General features: G+C 42.9%; 1 protein-coding gene across 2 annotated transcripts in view; it reads right to left on the reverse strand.

Moving 5' to 3' along the window:
• The window catches only part of yjefn3 (YjeF N-terminal domain containing 3), a 72,792-nt gene that overhangs the window by 10,065 nt on the left and 34,777 nt on the right, over positions 1–27,950 (reverse strand). For both annotated transcript variants that reach the window (XM_080769776.1, XM_080769775.1), the window contains one exon: positions 11,647–11,755. In XM_080769776.1, coding sequence (XP_080625902.1) covers positions 11,647–11,755 — 109 coding nt within the window. The remainder of the gene's footprint in view (positions 1–11,646; positions 11,756–27,950) is intronic.

Genomic DNA, 27,950 nt, shown 5'->3' on the forward strand with positions numbered 1-27,950 from the left:
TTCAGAGTCCAGTTTTCGGTGAAGAGGCGACCACCGAAAACTACAAAGTGACATCACACCGTGTTCACCACTCACACAACACAACTCTCTGTTTTTTCTATGAATATGCCTTTACTCACCTAAGTACCAATTATATTGACCCACACAAAAATAATTACAATTGAGTAATTGTGTAAAGAATGATTTGGCAAAAAACACTGGGATATTTTGGAAGAGATATAGCAATTGTGACAAGAACATTTTAAAGACATTAACTCTGCCATGACTGTATGCACGCACACGCACACGCTAGAGTTCTCATCGGGCCCGAAAATTAAGGCCCGGCCCTAACGGGCCCTAAATGATCAGGCCCTAGGCCCGGCCCGGCCCGACTAATTAGCATAGATTTTAGGCCCGACCCGGCCCTAAAATGTCGGGTCGGGCCTGGTCGGGTTTGTGCAGAATTTGAGAACTCTACACAGAGTAGAAGTGAAACGCCAGTCAGCACCATCTTCATAATAGATAAATACACAAACAGACAGAACAGAACTATTATTTTTATTATTCTAAACAAATTCAATATATATATATATTTTTTCATGGAGCCCCAGGCCCGGCCCGGCCCTACTGATTAGCATACATTTTAGGCCCGGCCCGGCCCTAAAATGTCGGGTCGGGTCGGGCCTTTGAGAACTCTAACACACGCACACGTGCGCACACACGCACGCGCACGCACACACACACACACCCACACCCACACTGACAGCAGGCAAATACATCTCATTTAAGAAGGTGCAAGGTGATTTACAGGGGAATGCATGCCCAGTAAATGAGAGACATTTCAGTATCCTGTCTGTGTGGTTCAGAGTATGGATGGAAAGTGTGTTCTTTATACGGAAACATCCCATGGCGACTGCACTGGTATTTTTTCCACTGCTGCCAGGGGCTATTTTAAAGACATTGGCCCGTTTCTTATAGACAGAGCAGACAATGGAGCTGTTGCCATTTCCTTTGTGACCTGTTAAGCTTGGCATACCTAAGCTTATACTTATAGGCAGTAGGCACATACTGCAGGGTTGACCAGTCCTGAACAAGTATGCACAGTATGTGTCTTGGGTGTACATACAGTACACAGTATACCAGTGAGACGCCCTGAGGTCGGGTGTACGCATCCGCCTGGGTGTCAGAAGACTGCTGGGAGAGCGCTGGCGCTTTGGCATGGGGGCGCTTTGGCATGGGCGGGGGGTCACGATTCTGTAGGCCTACTGGCCATATATGGAGAGTATCTTGAGTGTACAGGGTTTGATGAGGTCTGGCCATATATGGAGCGTGTCTTGAGTCTACAGGGTTTGATGAGGTCAGATTAACATTTAGATGTTTCTGATATTTCCAAAAAGCTGCTTAAATAAAAGCTATTTGAAACTTAAAATCTAATGATTATAATATACATGTATGTATATAATAGGAATTAAGCTAAAAGAAAATTACAAAGCAATACTAAAATACAAGGGTGCCTAAACATGCGCTAGCAACATTTTACGTTGGAGGTTAATTTATGAATGATTGTTAGAAGAGGACAAAAGGGCCTGGGCCGTGGCTCAGTGGTCCAGGCACCTTGGCTGGTAATCCAGTCTGGCAGTGTGCCGCGGGCTCGACTCCCGATCCCAACGGCCTTCACTGCATGTCTTCCCCCCATCTCTCTCCCCATTTCCTGTCAGCCTACTGTCTGTCCCTCCATAAAATATATAAAATAAAGGCAAAAGCCAAAAAGACATAAAAAAGAGGAGGACAAAGGGAAGGAAAGAAGCCTGAATACTTCCGTGCAAATACCCAGGTTTGATTGATTGATTGACATTGTTATTTCACAGTATGTAGAATGGGTACATTTCAAACGAAAGCACAAGTCAATACAAAAACTGTTACTTGTGGACGAATGATAAAGCATTACACAATTGTTTACAACAGGGTCCACCATTTTCAATTTAGAGACGTACAAATATACACTTATATACACTACACAAATCATCATATAAAGAGAGTAAAAAAGGGAAAATTATGTACAGTATGGGGAAAAAGGGGTGGGGGATGGGGAGACTCAGACTCATTATTTACGGGGGCCAGTTTCAAATTGCAGCCGTCTGTAGGTGCCCTTTGAGAGCAGTTTTGAAGGAGTATTCAGGAGTATTCACAGGTCTTAATGACTGTTGGTATAGGGCGTTCTACATTTTGGTGGCATTGGAGCGAAATTAATTTAGTCCCTTGTTTGAGCCGAATCTGGGTTGCACATGGTTTGTTGAACTCCCTCTGGTTTTGCGAGTGTGGACTTCGTTGACATTAAGGAAGTATTTAGACAGGTACATGGGTATCTTGGTGGTGTAGCGAATATTGTAGACCAGACCCATTGCAAGATGCTGTACTCTCAACCCTAAGCCATTCCAGCCTGTCAGGTGTGCTTATATGACACCAGCCAACCGTGACAAATTAGAGAAGAGAAGAAGACACTTGAAGCCAAAACTGTAAGCCAAACAACCTGGGCTTTGAACTGCTTTCAGATTTTGCAGACTCAAAAATATAAACATCAATATTCATTCTGTTAAGTAGACTGAGCTCAATACAGTCATGAGGCAGTTCAAGTGGACAACTAAAGAGAAGCTGTACAGCGTCAGCATCTACCTGGGGCTTCAATGGTTGGTTTAAACGGCTCTACCAATGAGCCTCTGGCTGGCTAGACATTCATTGGATTTAATGCAGGATCCAGAACTAACATAATGTCTTCAAAGTGTTGTAAAGGGAAAGACAAAAAAACCCAATTATTATCTTAACATATTATGCAACACATGAAAATCCTGAAAGGATTTTAGTTACAGGTGCAAAGACTGGAATCATCTAAAACCTGACTCGTTCATCCTAAAATGCGCCTGGACGCTCTCAAGAGGTGCCTGGTGCCACTGCCATACAGAAACCAACCACAGCCTGGTGCCACTGCCATACAGAAACCAACCACAGCCTGGTGCCACTGCCATACAGAAACCAACCACAGCCTGGTGCCACTGCCATACAGAAACCAACCACAGCCTGGTGCCACTGCCATACAGAAACCAACCACAGCCTGGTGCCACTGCCATACAGAAACCAACCACAGCCTGGTGCCACTGCCATACAGAAACCAACCACAGCCTGGTGCCACTGCCATACAGAAACCAACCACAGCCTGGTGCCACTGCCATACAGAAACCAACCACAGCCTGGTGCCACTGCCATACAGAAACCAACCACAGCCTGGTGCCACTGCCATACAGAAACCAACCACAGCCTGGTGCCACTGCCATACAGAAACCAACCACAGCCTGGTGCCACTGCCATACAGAAACCAACCACAGCCTGGTGCCACTGCCATACAGAAACCAACCACAGCCTGGTGCCACTGCCATACAGAAACCAACCACAGCCTGGTGCCACTGCCATACAGAAACCAACCACAGCCTGGTGCCACTGCCATACAGAAAGTGTCTGATGTCAGCATGCCATGAGGTGAGGGAGACCATGGCTGTGAGTGGGCATATTCCAGATGCTTTATATAAACTTATAGAAAGCAGAGAGACTACCATGTGAATTCCTCCATTTTGTGTAATCAGTACTAATCACAATGAAAAATGGTGTAGTTAATCATTATAAAAAAAAGGTGGGGTAACTGAAAATGTCTCTTTGGGGTTAAAGTGAATGTTATTAAAATGGTTAATCTATGATGCTCTTGCTCAATATTCCAGACCGTCCTAAAGTAAAAAAAAAGAAAAAGGGAAAAAAAGAATGATGATGAAAAACAGGCCCAGTTGATGCTTGCATGGGGATAGAGCTGGCCTAAGTCTACATGATGTAAGGATGTACACAGCATATCCTTTAAGTACCTGTTAGATGAATACAGATTTAGACTGGATAGTGGGTAACGGCCAAGCTACACCGGGCATGTGTGCGTTTGACGTAAGCGCACTGCGCGCACAAAGTATGCGTGCGAAATGCCCCGGCTACACCAGATCTGTGGCGCGCGGCAGATTTGTGCGGGGGCATACGCACGTATTTTTTTTTAACCGATCCTATTTTTAGAGCACACGTAGGATGGCCTGCGGTATCCGTGTGTCTGTTGTAGCTGGTATCATTGACATATATTGGTCCTATCCAAACGCACTGTACGTGCGCAGTAAACGCTCGCAGTAAACGCATACCCTCCTCTACGCTCACGCGCAAAATTGCCTGGTGTAGCTTGGCCGTGACTATAGTTACAGTACATGCCTATAGGCATGTAACCATTTATCGTAAATCAATTAAAATCGGTTCAAACTGGTGACAAATAAATTTGATTTAATTGTTTTTTTAAATGTATCGCGATGCAAAAAAAGAAAATACTGGATCTTTGTAAGAGAATTGATGAAATAGTTTCCAGTAATTAGCTACTATTGAAAAGAGGATGAGAGAAAATACAGTATTGTAAACAAATAAAGGAGAAGAAAATACTCGATTTGTGTTAGAGAAATAAATAAATAAAACCTTTAGTGTTCAAGTGTTTATTACCTAGTATCGTGATTTGAATCGCTATCATGGGTTGAGTGAATCGTTATATGCCATCATTGCCATGGGTAACCATAGAGCAGAATTTGGCCTGACATTATCGTCCCATTGATCCCCATAGTATTTCATTTCAAGTGTCTGATGCCGCGAAATTCATGAAGCACATACAGCAAAATGTCACATTTTGTAATATGTGAAGAAAAAAAGATCGCATACAAAAGCAGAGAACTCAAAAACAACTTTTTGGAAATTGACATTCACTTCTACTTCCAATAATGTGTTGGCAGCGGATTTGAGTGGAGGAATGGGCTTTTCCCAGTGCAGAATCCTTGGGCACAACAAGAACCATGAAGTGCAATCAAGCCTAGAGAATAACTGTTATCTCCATCACAACAGACAACAGCACACAATAACACAGAACATAGATAGTTATGGCTATCTAGGACAGCAGAGAGATATGGGGAATGATGGACACGCGTGGAGCGTGTGAGAGAGATAGAGAGAGAGAGAGAGAGAGAGAGAGAGAGAGAGAGAGAGATAATAGAAGGTTAGCCAATGGAATACCAGGACTACCATCTGTCTTGATAGACCTGTAGAACTACTGTACATACAACAGAACTGCTACCTTTAAACACATTTTAAATCTGAGGCGCTAGCCCCTCCTATGCCCAGCTTTCCGGGTTTGTGTAAACACAAACATTGGCGTGTGATTGGCTGATCACCCCATAGCGATGATTTGATTGGCTGAGCAAAGTACATATTGAAGATAAAAGTGAGGGCAGAAAAGTGAAGACGGAAAAGTGAGGACGCAAAAATTGTGATTGGCCAGAATGAGATGATGTATGGTGATAAGAGTGCCCCTCACTTCACACGGGTGTGATGTTTCTTTGTTTTGTATACTATTTAAATTATTTTGAGAAAAAATGCTGCTATTTGTCCCAAAGTGACTGCAAAAGATTGGTGCTATTTGTTTCAAAAAGATTTATACCTATAATGACGTAATGTGACATAGCTCTGCTTACACAATGCTTTTGCTTTTCCAATGTTTTCTCATGCTAATAAAGATCCTTTGAGTTGAGAGAGAGAGAAGCATAGACGGAGAGAGAAAACAGAGAGAGTCAGAAACATGGAAGGAGTTGGAAACAAAGGAAGTATACAGAACTCGCACAAACAGATGACAAACAAGATGACAGGATGACAAACTCCGGATGAAAGCAGTCTGAATACAGTTGTGACTTAAAGCTGCTATAAGCAATAATGTCAAAATTGTAATGACCTTTTTTTTGTTTGTTTTTGGTATTCAGACAGCCAGCAATGGGTAAAACGTTCCCAAAACAAATGTAGTCTATGTGTATTATTGTGAGACTGTGATGTAGCCTGGGGTCCACCTATGCTTTCTATGGCATAGGCAGCTCCCGGCAGGATCCGCCGGGAGAATCTAGACGCAGCTGCGCGACATGAGACTAATTCATTAGACAGAGAGGAGTGTGTGTACAGGTATATGTGTGTACGTGTGTGCGTCAATTTAACAAAGGTGCAGACGATCAGAAATCAGTAGAGACTAGAGAGTGATCGACGTTCGCGCTACTGTATGCCATATTGAAGTGGACTCGGACCCAGACTTTTTTTTTCTCCCTGGAAATAAAAATGTCTGGGTTTCCGAGTCTAGTGCTCATGTAACAGACTGTCTTGCTCCTAAAGGAGGAAATGCTAATTACGAAAGCCCATCATTAATGGCTACACTACACCACACTGCCTGCTGGGAGTATTAACAAATTGCAGACAAGACCAAAACATGTGCGTGTGCGTGCGCGCGCACGCACGCACACACACACGTCTGGGCTATCATCTTTAAAGGACCATAGCAGTGGTCTGGCATGCATAGGCCATTAACATTACTGCGGACCATTTTTCAAAGTATACTGCTGTTTGTTCGATTTTGGAATAGTTACCAGATTTCGCTATTTTAATGGTGTGGCCATAGGCCAACCCTGTAGGGTTTGTCCCCTCAAATGTGTGTCCCCTCAAAAGTAGACCAATCACAGCTCATGCTGCTAAGTGCATGAGGTCATGAAAGAGAAGCACCTTTGGAGAGCGGAAGTTGGGTGGTAGTATCTATGCACTTTTTATTTTGAACGGTGCACACCACTCCAATGACTTGTTGCGTGTGTCCCTATGTCCCTGTATCAGCCTGGGCACACTTGAACTTTCATACGCGGACAGAAGTTGTGTTTTGCGTCATTTATGTTTTTTTAGACAGCTGGTGGATGGAAAGGAGCTCCACCCACCCAAGCTCCATGCGGTGGAGCATCTTTTCCATCCACCAGCTGTCTAAAAAAACGGACATTACGCAACATGTCCGCGCATGGAATCTAAAGTGTGCTCAGAGTCAGACCCTGTGTCTGTCTGTTTGGGGTATGAACAGCTGCAATACCACTGGGTGACCCAAAGTGGCACTATTGAGCAGCCTAAAGGGCCTTTCACACTATAAACAATAAAAGTATAGCTAACAATGAAACTGTACTGTACAGAGTACAGTACAGTACAGTTTCATTGTTAGCTATACTTGTACAGTACAGTAGCTATCACAATAAAAGTATAGTTGCACCACTCAGTTCACATGGGTGTGATTTATTCTTCTTTTTTTATCTCTTAGTTACATCAACATTGTTCTTGTGAAGCAAGTTTGCCGTTATTGGTTTAGAAATATATTAATAGTAGGCTATTCAAAATGATAGCTTTTTCCATTTGGCCAAATGAGGCGTAGACCATCACCACACTAGGATATGGATATGCACACAAGCAGCCAGCCTGTGTAGTAACTCTGCATTGTGATTTGAACAAATTACACACACAGAAACATACTAGTACAGTAGGTAGATGGTTGGACAGGGCCATTATTATCTGTCTTGTACATCTTCTGTAATGAACCCACAATTATTTGCTTCCCCAGCTGATAATTCTATGAGCTTTAAGAAGTCATGGACTTTTGAAATGTTTAAATCTTTTGTACAGGGACTATTTTGTCAAATCAATCCTCACTTTCAAATGCCATTAAAAGGCAACAATAACATAACTTTGACAAAAGAACAAATAAACAATGCAGCATTAATGTTTTACTGTGTTGAACTTGGACTGCATATCCGTAGAAAGTTTCAAGTCTCTGTAAAGTATATTTTCAGATCATATTGAAATAAATGTAATCCAGGGCTTCCTATATATAAATAATAAAAAAGGTATCTTTGGGAAATGGTTGGTAATAATGTCAAGTATAGTTGCAATCAAATGACTAAACACACCAGACCATCAGAGTGTTCTGGGAGAATAAGCACAGTTCCTGTGTTACAGGCCTGCGGAGGCCTTTGTGTGACGCATACACTGCTTGAGATCGGACATGTACACTTACTTACAACTGGCTACATTATGCTGATGCTACTTGGCATGTTTCAGAACTCTTTTCCATTGTAGTTTTGTGGATGTGTTGGGTGGCAGAGGCAACGACAGCTTGCCAAGGCATTCTGGAAAGATTAATATCTGCCATGTGCCAAGTCAGTCTGATGTTATATCTTAGAATCCATGTTATGGTCCATGCATCTTTTCCTCTGCCATTTGCAGATGGTTTTGTGTGGGTATAGCCTACCATTCAAATCGCATGCACTGATGCACATGCCAATAGGGGTGCCATTTGGCAAGAACAGCATCAAACTATTGCAAAAATATGTTGGTTGATTGGTTGAAGTGGGAAATAGTTCTAGGGAGATTATTTTGCAGACAGCAGATGTGGAAGGGCTCAGCTGGTGTTTATGAGTGGACCCTTACAGGTCTATTTCCATGAGTTCACTCAGAGTACATGTGTCTATATTATAGACATTGGACGGTGGTGATGTGTTTCACATATTGATGGGGATTAAGTTTTGAGGGATAAATTAAAAGTAAGTTGTGTAAAATGACAACAACTACACTAATGTTGGTAATTTGAACTCCCATGGACCACCAGAATGTTTTCCTTTCAACTTTCATTCCATGTTTTTCTTTGTCAGTCTGACTCCCATCACTGGGATGGACTGTGTGAACTCCATGCTAACCTCCAGGTTGAAGGACATGCCAGACCAAGTAAAACAGCACAGATCTGAGTGGGGCCTCAATTATGTAGAAGGTTTGGAGGGAGCGCTGTGCTAGAATTTCACACACACACACACACACACACACACACACACACACACACACACACACACACACACACACACACACACACACACACACACACACACAGTTGGTGAATGTAATAATCTCAGAGGTATAGCCTTCTTGACACATATGCTAATTTGACATGTGGTCTCAGCTCCAATCAGCTCGGAACACATACTGAGCCTAAGCAAATATCACACGCACACACACACACACACACACACACACACACACACACACACACACACACACACACACACACACACACACACACACACACACACACACACACACACACACACACACACACACACACACACACACACACACACACACAATTCAACTGGGTTTCCCAAACGCATGGTGTAAGACTTGTAGTGCCGCACATGCTCAGATGCCCTCATAGGCCGCACACCAAAGCCTGTGAACATAGACATTTCGTATAGATGTATATATATGTTTTAAGAGTAAAGAGAGCCTACTGTCAGCTGTCCAGCAGTCCAAATATTACTAAATTAAATTTCAGAATGGTAGACCTGAGGCCTACCATACCAAGCCTCAGGCCTGAGGCCTACCTTCTGTGGCTTCTGTGTGTGGCCTATGAGGGCATCTGAGCATGTGCGGCACTACAAGTCTTACACCATATGCGTTTGGGAAACCCAGCCAATGCCTATTTGTGTGTTCTGTATCCCTCGACTATATCCTATCCTTCTATAATAGAGGATCAGAGCAGAAACTGGCCCGTTATGAGGCTCTGCTAATGTAACCTGAACATGTCCCTGGTCCACCAGACTGGAGCTACTGGCAGTCACATGTCCCAGTCTTCACGCACGCACCCCAAGACAGCTGAATTGCCCTCAAGGGGTCAAGGGTCTATCCTATCCTATCTCCACACACACACACACACACACACACACACACACACACACACACACACACACACACACACACACACACACACACACACACACACACACACACACACACACACACACACACACACACACACACACACACACACACACACACACACACACACACACACACACACACACACACACACACACACACACACACACACACACACACACACACACACACACACACACACCCACCCTCTGGTTGCCAGATAGATTATAGGTTCTTCTTAGTAAATAATCCCTCCACTGGAGCCAGCCCACACAACTCCAGATTGTGTATGTGTGTGTGTGTATGTGTGTGTGTGTGTGTGTGTGTGTGTGTGTGTGTGTGTGTGTGTGTGTAATTGTATGTGTGTGTGTGTGTGTGTGTGTGTGTGTGTGTGTGTGTGTGTGTGTGTGTGTGTGTGTGTGTGCGTGCGTACATGCATGTTTGCGGTGCATTTGGCAAACCAACAGTGGACCAGAAGTGAAATCACACTGTCTGCAACTCCCGCCACTCATTTTCCTTAAATAACAGTGATGTCATGTCGGTAACCGGTAACCTATGATGTCATGATGGTAACCGGTAGCATCCTGCTCAGTGGCCGCGGGTGGCTCATGTTTGTGTAGAAACGCCATGCATCGGGTATGCGGGGGGAGGGGGGGGGGTCCGGGATAGGGCCAGTGGTGGCTGGTGATAATGGAGGGGAAGTGAATCTGTTGGGGCTAACCATATTATGCTTGGAGCATCATGAACACACAGCGCCTGTGCACGCGCGTGCACAGACACACTCACTCTCTCACTCCGTCTCGAGCAAATTTTCTTTGTATTACATCCATGGCTTTATTTTTCTTATTGTGTTTCTGCCTGTCCGTCTCCTGCAGGATCTGTCCTTCTCGCTCTCTGACAGGGTTTTGTTGTTCCTGTCAACTTCTCAAGAATGATCCAGTCTGGCTTTCTTTTTTCATTCTGTCCCACCCTCATCCTTCCTCACCCTCCTCACTGCTATGCGTCTCTGTCTGCGTGTGTCTTTATCTTGTCTGTGTCTGTGTTTCTGTCTCCAAGTCCATCTCTCTCTCTTTCTCTCTCTCTCCTCTCTCTCTCTCCTCTCTCTCTCTCTCTCTCCATCTGTGTGCCTGCCTGTCTGATTGTCTCTTTCTCTCACTACCCCGCCTCATCCATCTCTCCACTGCTTCCATGCGTTCGACAGCAACGGAGAGCTCATTTGTCTGGTAGCTGCCTGAGACAAACTTTCACCACAGTCTACTGTGGAAGACGGTGTGGCAATGAACCAACGGAGCGCTCTGGTGGAAGGGAAACACATGTGTTCTCAACAGCCCTCCATAGACAGACAGACACTCTGTGGCCCCTGACACACTCCAGAACACAACCACACAACCCACACCATAGCAGAGCTGAATGAATGTCCTCAGGTGCAGCACTGCCTGGAGATTCAGCTCAGATGTTTGGAAAAAATCCATGTAAAATTAAATCATAACATTTACCTCGGCGAACCATCCGGTGATGTTACGGTAATGGGCGAGAGTGGAAATCTGGAAGCAGTAGTGATTGTTTGACCTGCTGTGCCGTATACAGGCCACCATGTGACATTTTCAAGAAATCTAATTTTGCGTAATGTGTGGTAGAAAACGACAAAATGAAGGGGAAAAGGCACAGAGGAGAGGAAAGGAGAGGATCAGAGAGCAGAGACAAACTGTCCTTATCAGGACAGACACACAGGCTCACATTCCAGTAAACAGTGACCTCTGCCTAGCAGCGCCACAGGCCTAATGGCTAAAAGAGCCATGACAATAAAATCAAGACTAAAAAACAGAACATGTTCTAGCCCTCTGCTTCGTCTCTCTTAATCTAAATTTATAGCACTCTTATCAGGATCTTCACCAAGGTTCGTTTGAAGGAAGGGTAGATAGAAACATATGAGACAGTGATGTTATAGGTGGTTATATTGTACTGTGATCCTAAGTGATGGATATTGTACTAAAGGGTTATACAGACCTTGTGGATGGCGATGGCACAGGCATGTCCCCATATCTCTATCAGCTGCTGCTGTCCAAACCTGTAGTCTCTCAGCAGCTCTGTCTCTATGGCTGCCACTTCCACTTTGCTGGGGGAAACAAGACAGACAAGACCAGATGTAGTTACTGTAGCAACAAGTGTTTTTCTGTGATATAAGTCTCATTTTCAGCAGCAATCGCAGTGGCTATTATTATGATTTTCATCTTTGCCCTTCCCTTCATTCTACTTTACAACATTACAATCCCCGGTCTAGATTAATGAATGTGTTTATAGCATTGATTGAAATTCTCAGATGGCTTTTGTCGCCTGGATCGGAATTCTCTCAGCACTGAAAGTCATTACAGGGGTGTGGAAAATCAATTCCTATTATTAAAAAAGTTTTACTGAAATAATAGTTATAGTGTGGTTGCCGTGTGCTGCAGTTGCACTGTAGGACTAGGTAGACTCTTTAGGTAGACTGCTGTTGTGTGTTTGCTAAAAAATAAACAAGTTCATAAGAAACTATACTCAAGAGAGTGTGGATATTCTTTATCTTCAAGAGCACTCCTTTGAAAACTAAATAAACATTTGAATTATTTTTTTTTAATAATCTGCAGCCAGCTATTGTAAGAGACTACTCCTCACCTCCTAACGTTTTTTCATCCGGTGGGAGATAATTATGTCCTGCACTGTAGGATGAGCCACATGGTGGCCCATAAAAGTCACACAGAGGTATTTAGGAGAGTATTATAGTTGGTCTGCTTATGAATGCATTCATAGGACAATATGTCACAAGTCTTTTTGTCAGGAGATCAAAGCAGTTACACGTTTGCGTGGGTATTTACGTGCTACCCAATGTCAAGGTCCAGGTACTATAGGTCTTCCTTTAATGCACCGGCTACTGCAGAATGTAGTCATGAAACCTAAATAGACTTCAAGGCAGCCTTTTAGTTTGGACAGTGAGTGACTGAGTCACATGTCTGTGTAAAATGTGTGACTCGCTGGCTTTGCCAAATATATATACACAGTCATTTTGGAGGTCCTTGACAAAACGTTTGAGCACCACTCAGACTGATATAGCAACAGCTCCAGTTAGGATTTGTAGAATCAGCTTCAGGTCTACTTTATACTCTATGAACTATGAACTCTAAATAAGATGGGCTCAGATGTGCTCCAGTTACACCCTGCACACTCCTGGTACACCAGAGACACCTATTGGAGGTGATAAGAACTACAGCTGTTCTTGAATTCTGAACAAAATCCTATGGGAAATTAATATGGTACAACTGTACAAGTACCTAGCTGTACCAACGAATGCAATACTGGATGGTAATTGTCATGAAACACATTGCTTTACGCCAAGCAAGCCCTCGGGTAAGTATGAGGAAACATATTTTTTTCAAAAGGTCAAAAGGTTAATTACAAAAAGTAATTCTGCCGCAGGCTACTAATGGACATAGCTGTTCAATAATATATATTTCTATTTTGCATGCAGCCCGTATAGCATTATATCAAAATTGTTGTACACCAGTGCACCACAGTGTGTGTGTGTGTGTGTGTGTGTGTGTGTGTGTGTGTGCGCACGCGCGCGTGTGTGTGCAATACGTGTATAGTGTATACTGACAAGAAATGGGTCATATTACAAAAAATGTACTCACCAAACTATGTATACTGACAAGAACAAATACAAATACAAAATAATTGACTCAGAAAACAGTTTCTAAAACTTTACATGAAAATATATGTAGATTTTGGCCAATATCTTTTAAACACAAATATATTTAATGCATACTGTATCAATCCGATTTTCACATTTCTTTCTCGCAATTACAATGCCTTCCAAGATTCTGCAAAGCAAATCTGACACTGTTCTCTGCAACAGCAGCATGTAGAAGCCTCCAAATCAATCTATACTGAAATATTCCATCCCAATATATCCAGAAACACAATCAACGTCTTGTCATCAGCCTCCTCAACAGTAGAGGCACAGCAAGGAGAAGACTGTATCAGATTAGCTTCAGTACTTTCTCTGCCTCTTGTTCGCTTTCCCTCTACTGTCACCTGTACGATGGTCTTTGACGGGGAGGTATGTCTACTATGTCGTGTGATGTGGCCATACCATAACCAGACACCAATAGATAAGATTACCAAACGCAATGGAAATCCCAAAATAGTTTTTTTGTCCTTTTATTGAGGCAAAAGGTTTTTGTTCTCGGAGCTAAGGATGCACACTTAATGCTTAAGCATAATTACAATGTAAAAATGTCAGTTTAAAGCTCAGTGCACATCACATTGTTCCAGTAATGCAATTAATGTTTCCAATTTCTAGAAAGATAATGCATCACCACCAGGTGGGGAAACTCAACCTCAATATATATATATATATATTGAGATTGATATGTGTGTGTACCGGTATATATAAAAACTTTAACGATATTTCATCAAGATTGCCATTATCTCCCTCAGCAGAATGTGTGACATTTACAGATGTCATCATGATAAGCCTCTATCTTTTCTATGCTCTATTCTCGTACGTATGTGTATTTGTTGCGATTTGTTGTCATTGATTTGAGTGTCTAGTCTGAATACAGGCTGTACCTCAAAGATTATTACAATCAGCAACCACGTGCTGTGTGTGTGTGTGTGTGTGTGTGTGTGTGTGTGTGTGTGTGTGTGTGTGTGTGTGTGTGTGTGTGTAGGTGTGGTGTGCGTGGCAGACAGACAGGCACAGCCTGATTGCAGCTGCTGGCATTTACCTGCGCCAGTGAAGAAGCAGCAGCTGTCCTCCCCAGCTCGCCTCGGGGAGCTTTCCTGACTTACTGTGACAAGATGATCTTTGGAAAGTTCACCTCAGTCCATAGGGTTTGCTTTCTGTTCTGCGGCCTCAGCCCCGACACTGAAACAGCTCACATGTTGAGCTGGCATTGATTGCACTGGTACAGTAGGCTACACTATGTTTTTGCATTTGTTTGCCTGAATTTGACAGGAAAATGGGGAATGATGCCTGTTGGGAACGCATGCTGTATTAACAGATAGATCTTTTTCACATTTCAGAAAATAATTCCTAACAGAAAGCCCCCCCTCCACACCTCCATACAGTACCTCTACCCGCACCCCATACCCTCAACATCTTCCATAATAGCAGTTCCTACTTGAAAGCATTTCCCCTCACCCGGGGGCAAGACTAGTCTGTCTAGTGTGCCATTTAAGGATTTTATAGATATCTTTTGGAGAAGCGCTGATCCTGCAGACTTCACACGGGGAACTGGATCCTCGGAGACATGCATGCAGAGTTTGAAGTTCAATATGCGGGGAACAGATAAAACAGATTCCATGCATTTATAGGAGGTACTACTGTAGATGGATACATTACTGCTTTCTTTATCCACTGAAAAGTAAGGGTTTCCAGCTCAAGACTGTTAGTAAGGTGCTATTACCACAAGGGAGCAGCACAGGGCATACACAGTGTCAGAATGAAGACCCTATCACAGTAGCAACATATATTTTCAAGCACCTTTTGATGTTTATAGCTAGAAGGAACCTGCGGCATTCCAACAGTAACAAGCAGATAATCCCCAAAAGGTTCTTGAATTCCTTCAATGCCCTGCAGGTCCAATCTTTGAATAGACACACTTCTGCTCTTATAGGTCAAATCCACAGCAACCTTTGGAATGTTCAGACAACCAATAGCTCCTGCTGCGCAGAAGTGGAAAATCCATTACATTTAGCATGGAAGAAGCCATAAGCCATATACATTTGCATTTGTGTGTGCGACTGTGCGTGTGTGCACAGGCACACTCGTGAGAAAGTTCTATTATAAGGGGACGGGGTGTGTGTTGTTGCAGCAGCAACCCCAGTCATGCTGGGACGAGACAGTAACAAGCTGCAAGGTCCCAGCAGTCCATCCCTGGAGGATGAGTTAATTGCACCAAGCTGTGATGGACGGGCCACATGTAACCTCCTCTGGAGGAACCCTGCTCAGCTGTGATCATATCTCCCTTAATGACTCTGTTTACTCATCTCGCCACTTCATAATTCTGTCCCTCCCTCCGTCTCTTTCTGCCTTGCTCGCACTCTCTCTGACACATAGCCTGTGCACTAATGTACCTGCACGGTATCACTGAAGACATTATTTTTTTATAATGGGCTATACATACTGGAGGTGTACAAGGAATAAGGTGAAGGTGCTGTAGGGGTACATGACTTTACACAGACTTTACGAACAAGCATTAATTATACAAATTATTTGTATAATTGTATAATTATACAAATTATACAATCATATCTCCCTTAATGACTCTGTTTACTCATCTCGCCACTTCATAATTCTGTCCCTCCCTCCGTCTCTTTCTGCCTTGCTCGCACTCTCTCTGACACATAGCCTGTGCACTAATGTACCTGCACGGTATCACTGAAGACATTATTTTTTTATAATGGGCTATACATACTGGAGGTGTACAAGGAATAAGGTGAAGGTGCTGTAGGGGTACATGACTTTACACAGACTTTACGAACAAGCATTAATTATACAAACATAACTAGACACAAACAATAAACACAACAGAGTTTTCAGTAAAATGTAGCCCTGTATGTGCCCTCAGTCCCTACGCTCATTCTGTAGCTCCGAGATGAGGTCCGTACAGCCATGGCGCATGGTTTCCACTAGGAACGTTGCTCACCCTTTTCTGCACATTGTATCCTAAAATTAAAGGTCAGATAATGAGCTTAACTAATTTAAATTTTGGAACGGACAAGAAAATCCAAGTCAGTCATCCAAGGAAGTTGCGGCCGGAGAGGCAGCATTAGCACCTCCCCTGGTCGAATGTCGACTGAACTGAAGTCAGTTGGAAAATCTAATTCCACATTCGACCAGGGGAGGCACCGGGGAAGAGCTAATGCATGTATTTTTTATATATATATTTTTTTTATCCCACGATTTTGAAACCCATTTTTCACCCCTGTGTCAATCATCTAATGTGATCCTGGGCACCCTCCACCAACCTAGTCCCCATATATGGGGGACAAGGGGAGAGCAACGGACTTGAACTCATGCTTCCTTCATGCCTGAGTGTCCAAGTTGCTCCTTTACACCTGACAGGGGGGAGTTTCCCTGGTTGGACGTAGCGCGTGAAAGGAACACGTTATTCCAACCAGTTCCTTTCCCCTCCATCAGGCACCCCGGCTGGCCAGGGGGAGGCAGTTTAGTGACCAGGATTACTGCATGTTTTTTGTGAGGGTGCCTACCCTAGGGGACACGGGGAGAACATGCAAACTTCACACAGAAAGGCCCTTTCGCCAACCCCGCCTTTGGGTATGGGCACTGATGACGTGGAGGAGGAAACACGCCGCCAGCGCCCACAGCGTCCCGAGCGGGAATCGAACCCAGGACCTTCTAGCTGTGAGGCGACAGCACTACCAACTGTGCCACCGTGCACACAACTTAATTGAAAAACATGGAAGCGGTTGACTAAACAAGCGATTTAAACGCTCGTTTCAACCCGTGACTTCGACTTTCTTGTCCGTTTCTAAATTAAAATGAGTTAAGCTCATTATAGGACCTTTACTTTTTGGATACGGTGTGCGGAAAAGGGTGAGCAACGTTCTGCAACACAGTGGAAGGGGGACCTCATCTCTGAGCTACAGAATGAGTGTAGGGACTGAGGGCACATACGGGGCTAAATAAAATTATGACATCATTATCAAATTAATAAGTTTGTGCCAAAAGCTCATGATGACATGAACACCAAATCTCACATCCAATATCCTCGAGTCCAGAGTGACAGCTAATAAACATAGCATAGCATGTCTAACATTGTGCTCAGTAGGGTGTCACAGTGAGTAATACAGTTGCTGTGTGATAATTGCAGAGTGTAACGAGGAACACTTCTACATGAACCAGTACAAGAGCCCAGAATAGAATGTTATTTTTATCACTCCTCTCTCACTCCAAATCTAATGTCAACTCAAGTCTGCTGAACCAAAAGTGGAGTCTCGTCGTGTTATTTGGTGGGATTGTTACAATCGTTTGAAGTGCTGGAAGGTGGTCATTAATTAGTCAGATTCCTCTCCTAAGAGGAGAGAAAAATAACACAGCGTACACCACATATTAGGCCTTCATCCATGTCTATCCAGCTCCTACACAGTCTTTTTGTCCAAGTTCAGCCCCAGAAAATGCACACAAACACAATATTAAAAAGGTATCATTAACACATATGCCCTATTTTATACGTAGGTTATTTGGAGAGAGAAAAAATAAAAATAATGCTACCGTCCATGTTCTGGGGGAAGACATTCTGTGAAAATGTAATTATTGCAGCTACTGCTAGTCTGCTACAAGAATAAAATAATTGTACTCTAAGTTTAATGTACCCTTACACAAGATAAAGAAACCTTGAACCGTAGTCTTCTCAATGATTCTTTGAAAAGCCTTTCATAACTCATGAGGTAAAGGGGGGATTATCATTCAATGCTATTGCTCTTCAATGGTTCTCTCCATGCTATGGGGATTTCAATCCATGATAAAGAGAGATGGAAAATAGATGTGAAAATGTCACACAGGAACAAAGCACAGTCTTCAAGCAGTCAGCCATTTGTCACCTCAACCTCAAAACGTAAGAATTGCCAATCTTACGTTTATCCTCAACCTTGACTTAACTGAGCTGTATTTTGACAAGCTTTATTTACCTTTCCACTACCGTTCAAACATCTATTTGTTAGTGAATCTCACCCTTGTGGCGATCGAGCTATGGCTTTTTCAGATTGAGAGTATTCTCGAGGGAATTATTGAGCTGTGTTAATTATTAATAATTAATATTAATTGTCTTCCTGGGAATAATAATCTTCTCACAAAAGGTAATGTAGTTCATCTAAGTTAGTACAAGAATAGGCTACTATTGAAAATATATTTCTCACTATAATACAGTGTCTATGTTTCCACTGTATATGATTTTTAGATGTGTTTCTGTTTCCATTTCAATATTTATTAGCTGCGACTGAGCAACTTAGTGACTTTCCCAATTCTCAGTCTAGGGATTCGAATCCACTATATACAGTACAGCAGGCACGTGCAGAGGGGGGGGGCTAGGGGGGCAAATAAGGGCTTGTGGGGGGTAAATAAGGGCTTGTGCGGGGGTGCAATAAGGGCTTGTGTGGGGGGAAAATAAGGGCTTGTGTGGGGTGGGGGGGCCAATAAAGGCTTGTGTGGGGGGCCAATAAGGGCTTGTGTGGGGTGGGGGGGGCAATAAGTGCTTATGTGGGGGCCAATAAGGGCTTGTGTGTGGGGGGCCAATAAGGGCTTGTGTGGGGGGCCAATAAATGCCATTGGCCCTTCAAGACGAACATTTGACAAGTAATGATAATTTCATAATGAATCATAATGAATTATCTTTTAATTTGCCATCACTCAGTTTTAGTTTCAGACTAATGAGGACATATTGCTTATTTTACTGTCCACTGACATGAAATGGCACAAGGGAAGGACTCCACAAAAAGACCACCGCCAAAAATCGGCATGCGGTGCGCTCGCCCACTAAATTTGGGAGAAAATGTAATAACTGGCTACTCTTTCAAAGAAAAGAAAAACTGGCAGGTAAAAGCCAGTAGGGGCTAGTTGTGGCAGCACAGTTTGGGAGAAATGAATTGGCAGTGGCACAACTAAATTGGGGAGAAAAGATACAATATTCACTAGTCTAAAAAACATTTGATATGCATTAGTTCACAGATTTGATCAAAAATGATTGTCAGGGTTGGACCCCTTGGTGGTCCCTGGACCCAACATTGGGAACCAGTAAGCTAATACGCCTATACGCCACTCTGTGGGTCAGTCTGATGGCCACAATACCAAAATGTAATAAAATGACACGGCAGTGACACTGATAATTAGCATTTATTAAAAATAATGTGGTGCGGGTTTGTACATTAACACTCGGAACCTCTAGGCAAGCCTACTATACTGGAGTGGTTATCGTCACAAATTACATTTTTATTTATGTTCATTTTGAATTCTTTGTCTGTCTGTGAATTGTTTTATATTTTTAGGTGGAGACCAATGAGGTTTCTGCTTCTTCCTCCACTATTATTTGTAATTTTCTTTTCTGTTTCAGTATTGGATTTTAACTTTAACGCCACATGCTATTTACGTCCATTGGTGTACTGTGCTTTCAATTCTCTGTCCTTGTTTCTCATCTCCTCTGCCATCCTTCTCCATGATTATATCTGCCTCTACTCCTCACCTCCATCTATTCTACTGACACCTGTAATCTGTCCACCATAGCTGCTCTGATGGAGGATCACAACCTGAACCCACTACATCAGAATGATATATGAGAGAGAGAGAGAGAGAGAGAGAGAGAGAGAGAGAGAGAGAGAGAGAGAGAGAGAGAGAGAGAGAGAGAGAGAGAGAACGAGATAGGTTAGGGAGATAGCAACCGGGGTGGTGAACGCATGGGAGATCAGTCTGGCGGAGTCTGCCGTACACACATTTCACATGACATACAGTACTGTATGTGTGTGTGTACACGTATGAATATTTCAATCTTGATGAATATATTCAAACTTGAGCAAAGCTACAGAATAATAATCATGTGCCGTCATATAAACCCATTAGCACAAAGATAATCGCATTCTCATCCTTCTAGATAAAAGGCTGTGGCCATAGGTTTGGCGTATTGCTGGTGAAATAAAATATTCCAGCTAAGCACCACTTAGAGAAGGAGAAGGCATAGACGTCCCTCATCTGCTCAATTCTTATGAGTGTAATAAGTAGTGCTTTCAGCACTCATCATCACAGTGGAGCTTCCTGGGTTAGCCGTCATGGAGGGATATGTTAATGTGCATGACCTTTAACTATGTCCTACTGCTATTAGTGTGTTCCAAATTATTGGCCAAGCCAATCATGATAACCAGATCATTATGTGTGTGTGTGTGTGTGTGTGTGTGTGTGTGTGTGTGTGTGTGTGTGTGTGTGTGATGTGTGCGTGCGTGTTGTAGTGCTACCTTTAGAGTAGGGCTGCGGGGCTGGACAGAGAAGACTTAGATGGATGTTGGCATAGAAAGAACCGAGAAATAGAGAATAGAGAATGTGTTTGTGTGTGTGTGTGTGTGTGTGTGTGTGTGCGTGCGTGCATGTGTGTTGCGAAAAGGGAGAGAGGAAGACGGAGAGATCATAAGATCTCGTATGAGTGGCCAACTGGCCATTTCTTACAAACTATTCTTAAAAAGGGTTAGTTGACAAGTTGCTGAAAATACAGCTCTAACAAGACGTATCCCAAAAAGCTTTTAGCCCAAATACTTATATGCATCAGAGGCAGTTTTTAAGAAAAGAGAAAAAAAAGCGAAAAAGCGAAAGTCAATTGATCCAAGCATCATGAGATCCAAGCATCATGACCATCATCCATGTGACTCAGTCACAGAGACAAGCTGACCATGCAACTCATGCATGGTGACCCATCGGGGTGGTTTGGGCCATTGAATTGGGCCAGTTGAATCACTTGACATATCACACAGGCGTGAATTCCGTTTGTGTCCGAGCATAGGCATGGTAACACCCCGCCTGCCTGTTATTGGTCTACTGACACTGTCCGTCTTGACTGTCCTCCAAGACGTGAGGTTACTCTGCGGTGAGATTGAGAAATAAATAATACAACAAGAGAATGACAGCTTGGCACACGCGACAGAATGCAGCCCTGTAACTAACTTGTACGTTTTATTTTTGTAGAAGAGGCAAACTTATTGTTTATGCCTGCCGTTTGCTTTGATTGAATGTTGTACTATGATTTGATTTGGGTAAATAAAGAGTTAGTGTTGATTATCGTGTATTAATCTACAATTACACTAAAAAGGATAAAGATGAAGAGAAAATATACCTTTTTATAGTACAATAATGTTTCAACACAAACACTTTATTTTAGAACACACCCAAATCATATTATGGCGTGCATGTTCAATCAATTATTCCTTCAAAGCAAACGGCATAAACAATATTAGTTAGCGTTCTCTTGTATCATACCATACTACTTGTAGTATTTCCCACCACGGAGTAACCTCGCATCAGACTATCCAGGATTCCAGGCATCCAGCATATCCACCTCGGACGGAGCTCGGAGGACAGTAGGCGAATCACAGGCAGGCGGGGCGTTACCATGCCTATGCTCGGACACAAACGGAATTCACGCATCACACAGCTGGGACCTAAAACCGTCTCGTCCCTCGTCCCGTGGTTTAGGCCAGTGGTTTCCAAACTTTTTCATGTCAAGGACCCCCAAATTGACACCAATTAGCCTGTGAATCCCCATTTAAAAAAAGACATGCCAGGGACCCCCATAAGAGAAGGTTTGTACAGCTCTAGCAGAGATTCTCAACCCGTTTAATTTCAAGGACCCCACAGGTTGACGTGCATTCGTCTATGGACCCCCAATTAATGGCATTTCTATATCTGGGACACCTAATTCATATTGTAAAATGAATGTTAATTTAACTCTGAGAGTGTACAAACGAGTCCATTTGGTTCCATTTGTACACTATCAGAGTTACAGACCCACAAGGGTCCATTTGGTTCCAAACTATAATTTATAGTCAAGGACCCCTGGGGGACCCACTTTGGGAACCACTGGTTTAGGTTTACTTAGTTATAATGATCATCACTATTGTCTTCTGTCTGTATGTCATACAGGGAATAGCACAGATCAGTGTAATGATCATCACTATTGTCTTCTGTCTGTATGTCATACAGGGAATAGCACAGATCAGTGTAATGATCACTATTGTCTTCTGTCTGTATGTCATACAGGGAATAGCACAGATCAGTGTAATGATCACTATTGTCTTCTGTCTGTATGTCATACAGGGAATAGCACAGATCAGTGTAATGATCACTATTGTCTTCTGTCTGTATGTCATACAGGGAATAGCACAGATCAGTGTAATGATCACTATTGTCTTCTGTCTGTATGTCATACAGGGAATAGCACAGATCAGTTTAATGATCACTATTGTCTTCTGTCTGTATGTCATACAGGGAATAGCACAGATCAGTGTAATGATCACTATTGTCTTCTGTCTGTATGTCATACAGGGAATAGCACAGATCAGTTTAATGATCACTATTGTCTTCTGTCTGTATGTCATACAGGGAATAGCACAGATCAGTGTAATGATCACTATTGTCTTCTGTCTGTATGTCATACAGGGAATAGCACAGATCAGTGTAATGATCACTATTGTCTTCTGTCTGTATGTCATACAGGGAATAGCACAGATCAGTGTAATGATCATCACTATTGTCTTCTGTCTGTATGTCATACAGGGAATAGCACAGATCAGTGTAATGATCACTATTGTCTTCTGTCTGTATGTCATACAGGGAATAGCACAGATCAGTGTAATGATCACTATTGTCTTCTGTCTGTATGTCATACAGGGAATAGCACAGATCAGTGTAATGATCACTATTGTCTTCTGTCTGTATGTCATACAGGGAATAGCACAGATCAGTGTAATGATCACTATTGTCTTCTGTCTGTATGTCATACAGGGAATAGCACAGATCAGTTTAATGATCACTATTGTCTTCTGTCTGTATGTCATACAGGGAATAGCACAGATCAGTGTAATGATCACTATTGTCTTCTGTCTGTATGTCATACAGGGAATAGCACAGATCAGTTTAATGATCACTATTGTCTTCTGTCTGTATGTCATACAGGGAATAGCACAGATCAGTGTAATGATCACTATTGTCTTCTGTCTGTATGTCATACAGGGAATAGCACAGATCAGTGTAATGATCACTATTGTCTTCTGTCTGTATGTCATACAGGGAATAGCACAGATCAGTGTAATGATCATCACTATTGTCTTCTGTCTGTATGTCATACAGGGAATAGCACAGATCAGTGTAATGATCACTATTGTCTTCTGTCTGTATGTCATACAGGGAATAGCACAGATCAGTGTAATGATCACTATTGTCTTCTGTCTGTATGTCATACAGGGAATAGCACAGATCAGTGTAATGATCACTATTGTCTTCTGTCTGTATGTCATACAGGGAATAGCACAGATCAGTTTAATGATAATCACTATTCCTGGCTGGCAAGATGCAGTAGGCAAATCATCATGGAGGGAGTCCCATGCTGCCTACGGCCCAGGGTGACATACACCTTGAATCCCAAGCACAGTATCTATCCAAACTGTCCCACGCTTTTGAGGTCTTTCAAAGACGTTTTAGTCAGACATGGCTGTGAAGTTTGTGTAAGAATAATATTGTGATATTTCTCCCCCACCCAGTTATGCAATATCCGTTGTACCCGTCCGTACCCTCCTGCGTTTTCCTTTTATTCGTCTATTATATTAAGGTCATTGTCCAGCCCTGATGCACCTGTGCGGCCTGTAAGTAGTGAACATGATCCCATTTGCCTTAGTCCACAGGTGCTGGGAAGCTCATGTCCTCTTTTATTACGTGTGTGTGTGTGTGTGTGTGTGTGTGTGTGGTTCCGGTTTTAAATGAAGCCATATAGGAAGTGACAGTCCGCTAGTTTTGCTCTATTCGTCCGCAGAAAATAAATCGGCAGAAAATGGCAAAAAATGCATTTTCGGCCTATTCGGTTTCGGCCGAAATAGGCAGAAAATATATCAAATATATCAATAGTGAATACTCTTTCTCAGCTGTCTATTCAGTCGTCTACAATGCACCACAGGACAAATCTTATCTGGATGAAGTTCCCTCCAGCAGGTAGTGCGCATGCACACACGCGCACGCGCGCACACACACACACACACACACACACACACACACACACGCACACACACACACACACACACAGGCACATGTAATGCTTTACACGTTCACACCCACCCACATAAATCCGTGAAATAAATCAAAGAAATCATGTGAATCTAAGGATCCCCATGGCAACTATATACTGTACACACGCACGTGTGTGTGTGTGTGTGTGTGTGTGTGTGTTTGTGTTTAATACTGCTTATGCACTCATGTGCATTTCTCAATGTGTCATTTGATTGGTTTTCTTATTGGTTTTCGTATGCTCATGTTCCTACCGGAGTACAACCTGTGTGTACAGTATGCTCGTAGCCTCGTACACACTTGCAGTGTTGGGTTTGTCTTTGGTAATCAATTGCCTGTTCACTGACTTGTAACGTTACGTGAATAGACACTATTGAATGGGTTTGTATATTTGTTGGTCCAGTTCTCGCCATGATGAAGAACCCTCTCCCCCACATTTCTTGAGTGCTCGGATCTCCTCTCCTTTACATTTTGAATACAATATATGATCCACAAGACAATTACACAAACAACAATAATCCACTCCCCACGTCCCACAGCAACATAAAACGAAATATAAAGAATTGAAAGAAAACAAGCCATAGAAGGGAACACAGACATTTACTTCTCATTTGCGACATCAAGCCCTCAAGTGCTGCAACACTGGACCAAATATTCCACAGCATTTTACGGGACTATCAGACAGTTCCAACCTCAGTCCTTCCATGTGTAAAATACCTACCCCCTCTGTTAACCATGAGTCAAATAAGGGATAGAGACCGATTTGAATTTCCATAGCCTCAGAATGCCTCCCTTGGCAACTGTCCTACATGCACTACAGCTACACAGGCACACTGGAGTAAAGTATTTTAAGAGCATGCAGTAGATTGTCCAACGAAGCAGTTTCTGTTATTGTTTTTTATTTTTATTATTTGTTTATTTTGTATTATTATCTATATAGTCTCTAAAGCCAGACCATTTCATAGTCTTCGAATGCTATATACTTTCATGAAATTTGAATATCCAGTAGCAAGCTATGGTTCAACTAATTTGATCTAAAGTATGAATTATTTACACGATTGCAAAGACGAAACACCCTCCAGGACGTAAAGAACATTGGTGTGAGCTCAGCTGGCAGGAAGTCAAAACCCAGGCCCAGTCCAGAAGAGAGTGAGATAGAAAGCTCTGGTGAACGCCTACTATATGCTCCTCAACAGTAACACGGTAAAAAGGATTATGTCAAAGACTAAACGGAAATGTGTGTGGTGTGGGGGCATCATATCACATAACCATATCAGTGCTTCCGTTGTACAAACCGTATGACGGAACGGAAGCATTTGAAAATTGTGTGAGGCAACATTCTGTCCCAAGAAACTAGGTGTGTTCTGGGTCTACTACATTAAGCGTTTTCACTATAGCGGCCATCCTTAAAGTTAAATATTTTATAAAAATGTGTGGAGGTATATCATTGGCCAATCGACAACGTGCACAAGACATTTCGCACTGATCTCTCGATCGGTCAGGTGGTTTTGTGAGATTAGCTCTTGACACATAGACAGACAGCCTCCTACAGAGGTACATAATAAAAAGGTAAAAATAGAGAGCCTCTGTCCATCAATCTCACACAAAAACAAGCAAATATACGCACATCACACAGACATCCTGTGCCCTCTCATTGGTCATTAATCTTTTATTTCCTGAGCATCCATTTATAACGTCTGTTTTAGCACCCTGCATTAATCCCTCTCGGCAGCCGCAGGCCAGAGGACAAATCAAGCAAACAGATTACAGGCCAATGTCTTGTTGTCACACCGTTCATTCATGTCCACTGTGCCAGCTAGGGGGCTGATCCTCTGTCTACAGGACCATGATGGCTAACACAATTTATATCTTCACTTGTCTGAATACAGACAACTGATGAGCCATGCTACTGGCAAACCTGAGGCTTAATAACCAATCAATGTATACACTGTGTCCTTTGGGTGGGGGTGCAGCTCAGTCTGGTTTGAGGGTTAGGAGCAGCTTCCCGAGATTAGCTGCTCATAGATGGACAGAGACGGAGAAGGGCGAGAATTATTTTTCCCAACAGCCATTCCAGCTTGGCAAAAACAATGAAGCCTTTCTCAGTGATGATTCTAGTCATCAAAGAGCCTTTATCTTTATCCCTAATTGCTCCACAGGTGCTAAGTGCTGACGATTCGAATGCTAAAAGACTGTGATTGCGCTCATTAGAGTTCTCAGGTGTAAATCCGTGTACAGTAATTGTAACTTTGTGAAGCAGGGCTGAAAGCATGCCTTTTCAGCAATTTCCATGATAAATCAGTTGAACTATTCCAAGATTGTTCTCACTTAATGTTTGTCCGTCTTGCACTTGCATCACTGACTTGCATTATTATCCTCGTTTGTCCTCTTGACCCTCCTCACATACACGCTACTCTTCACTCACAGTGCTCTGCCTCCAGACAAGAGCGCCTTTCAATAGCTGAATGGTAGAGAACGGCAGCAGAACTGAACAAGCAGAATATCTGTGTGTGTGTGTGTGTGTGTGTGTGTGTGTTCTCCTGACATTCACCATATTGACATGGTGGCGATTTCGCTCGTTAGTCAATGCCACCCCGACGGGGGTTTCTTCCCAACCCACAAATATGATGTGAGAGCAAAATGGCTGCTGCGTGCTGTGAATATTGACTATATTCATAGGCCACATTTGGGGACAAATGGTGGACATGACCAGTTGATTACCAAAAAATTACCGGATGGTTATGTGCATTAGTGCGTTTGAAAATTAATGACACACATTTTGCACGGTAGCCATGTTGACAGAAATACTTATGTTGCATCATCCTGTACAGCTGTTACCAAAAATATGAGTTGCCTTTGCCAGGTCTGTCTGTCTGCCTGCCTGCCTGTGCGTGTGTGTGTGTGTGTGCCTGTGCTCAGACACCGCTGGACCGATTGGCATGACTCTTTGCATGCACACTTCCAGTAGTCAAAGGAAGAAGAAGGTACTCAACTCAAATGTGTCAAATCAGCCTGATGCGTGGGTCAATTCATAAGGCATAACACAGGCGGGCTGCTGGGCTTCATGGGTCAGCTTCAGATGCAATTAGAATGGGTATGGGTCGGGGGTGTGTGTGTGTGTGTGTGTGTGGGATCAATAATACATAATAAAATGAATGGAACAGCTCAGACTCGGGTCAGGTGAGGTCGTTATTTATTTTCCCCATCTAATTAGGCACAAATGGTCTCGTGTCTCGAGTACAAATGGTACTCTATACCGTTTGTAATTGCTTTCACTATTGACCTATTAAAAAGCAAGGCTTTTGCACACCTACAGGCGACAGGCGCGTAGGAGAGGGTAAGATGCCCGACAATGAAAAAGAACAAACACCCGCACACCGTCTTCAAATGCAGTGAAAAAAAACGTTTTGGCCTCATCAAGCTATCTTTATATGCGGCCTTCATCAGGCTATCTTTATGATAGCTGATAAAGATAGCCTGATGAAGGCCACATAGGCCGAGA

The sequence above is a fragment of the Protomyctophum bolini genome, assembly GCF_963924005.1.
Source record: "Protomyctophum bolini genome assembly, chromosome: 8".
In the NCBI taxonomy this organism is placed as follows: domain Eukaryota; kingdom Metazoa; phylum Chordata; class Actinopteri; order Myctophiformes; family Myctophidae; genus Protomyctophum; species Protomyctophum bolini.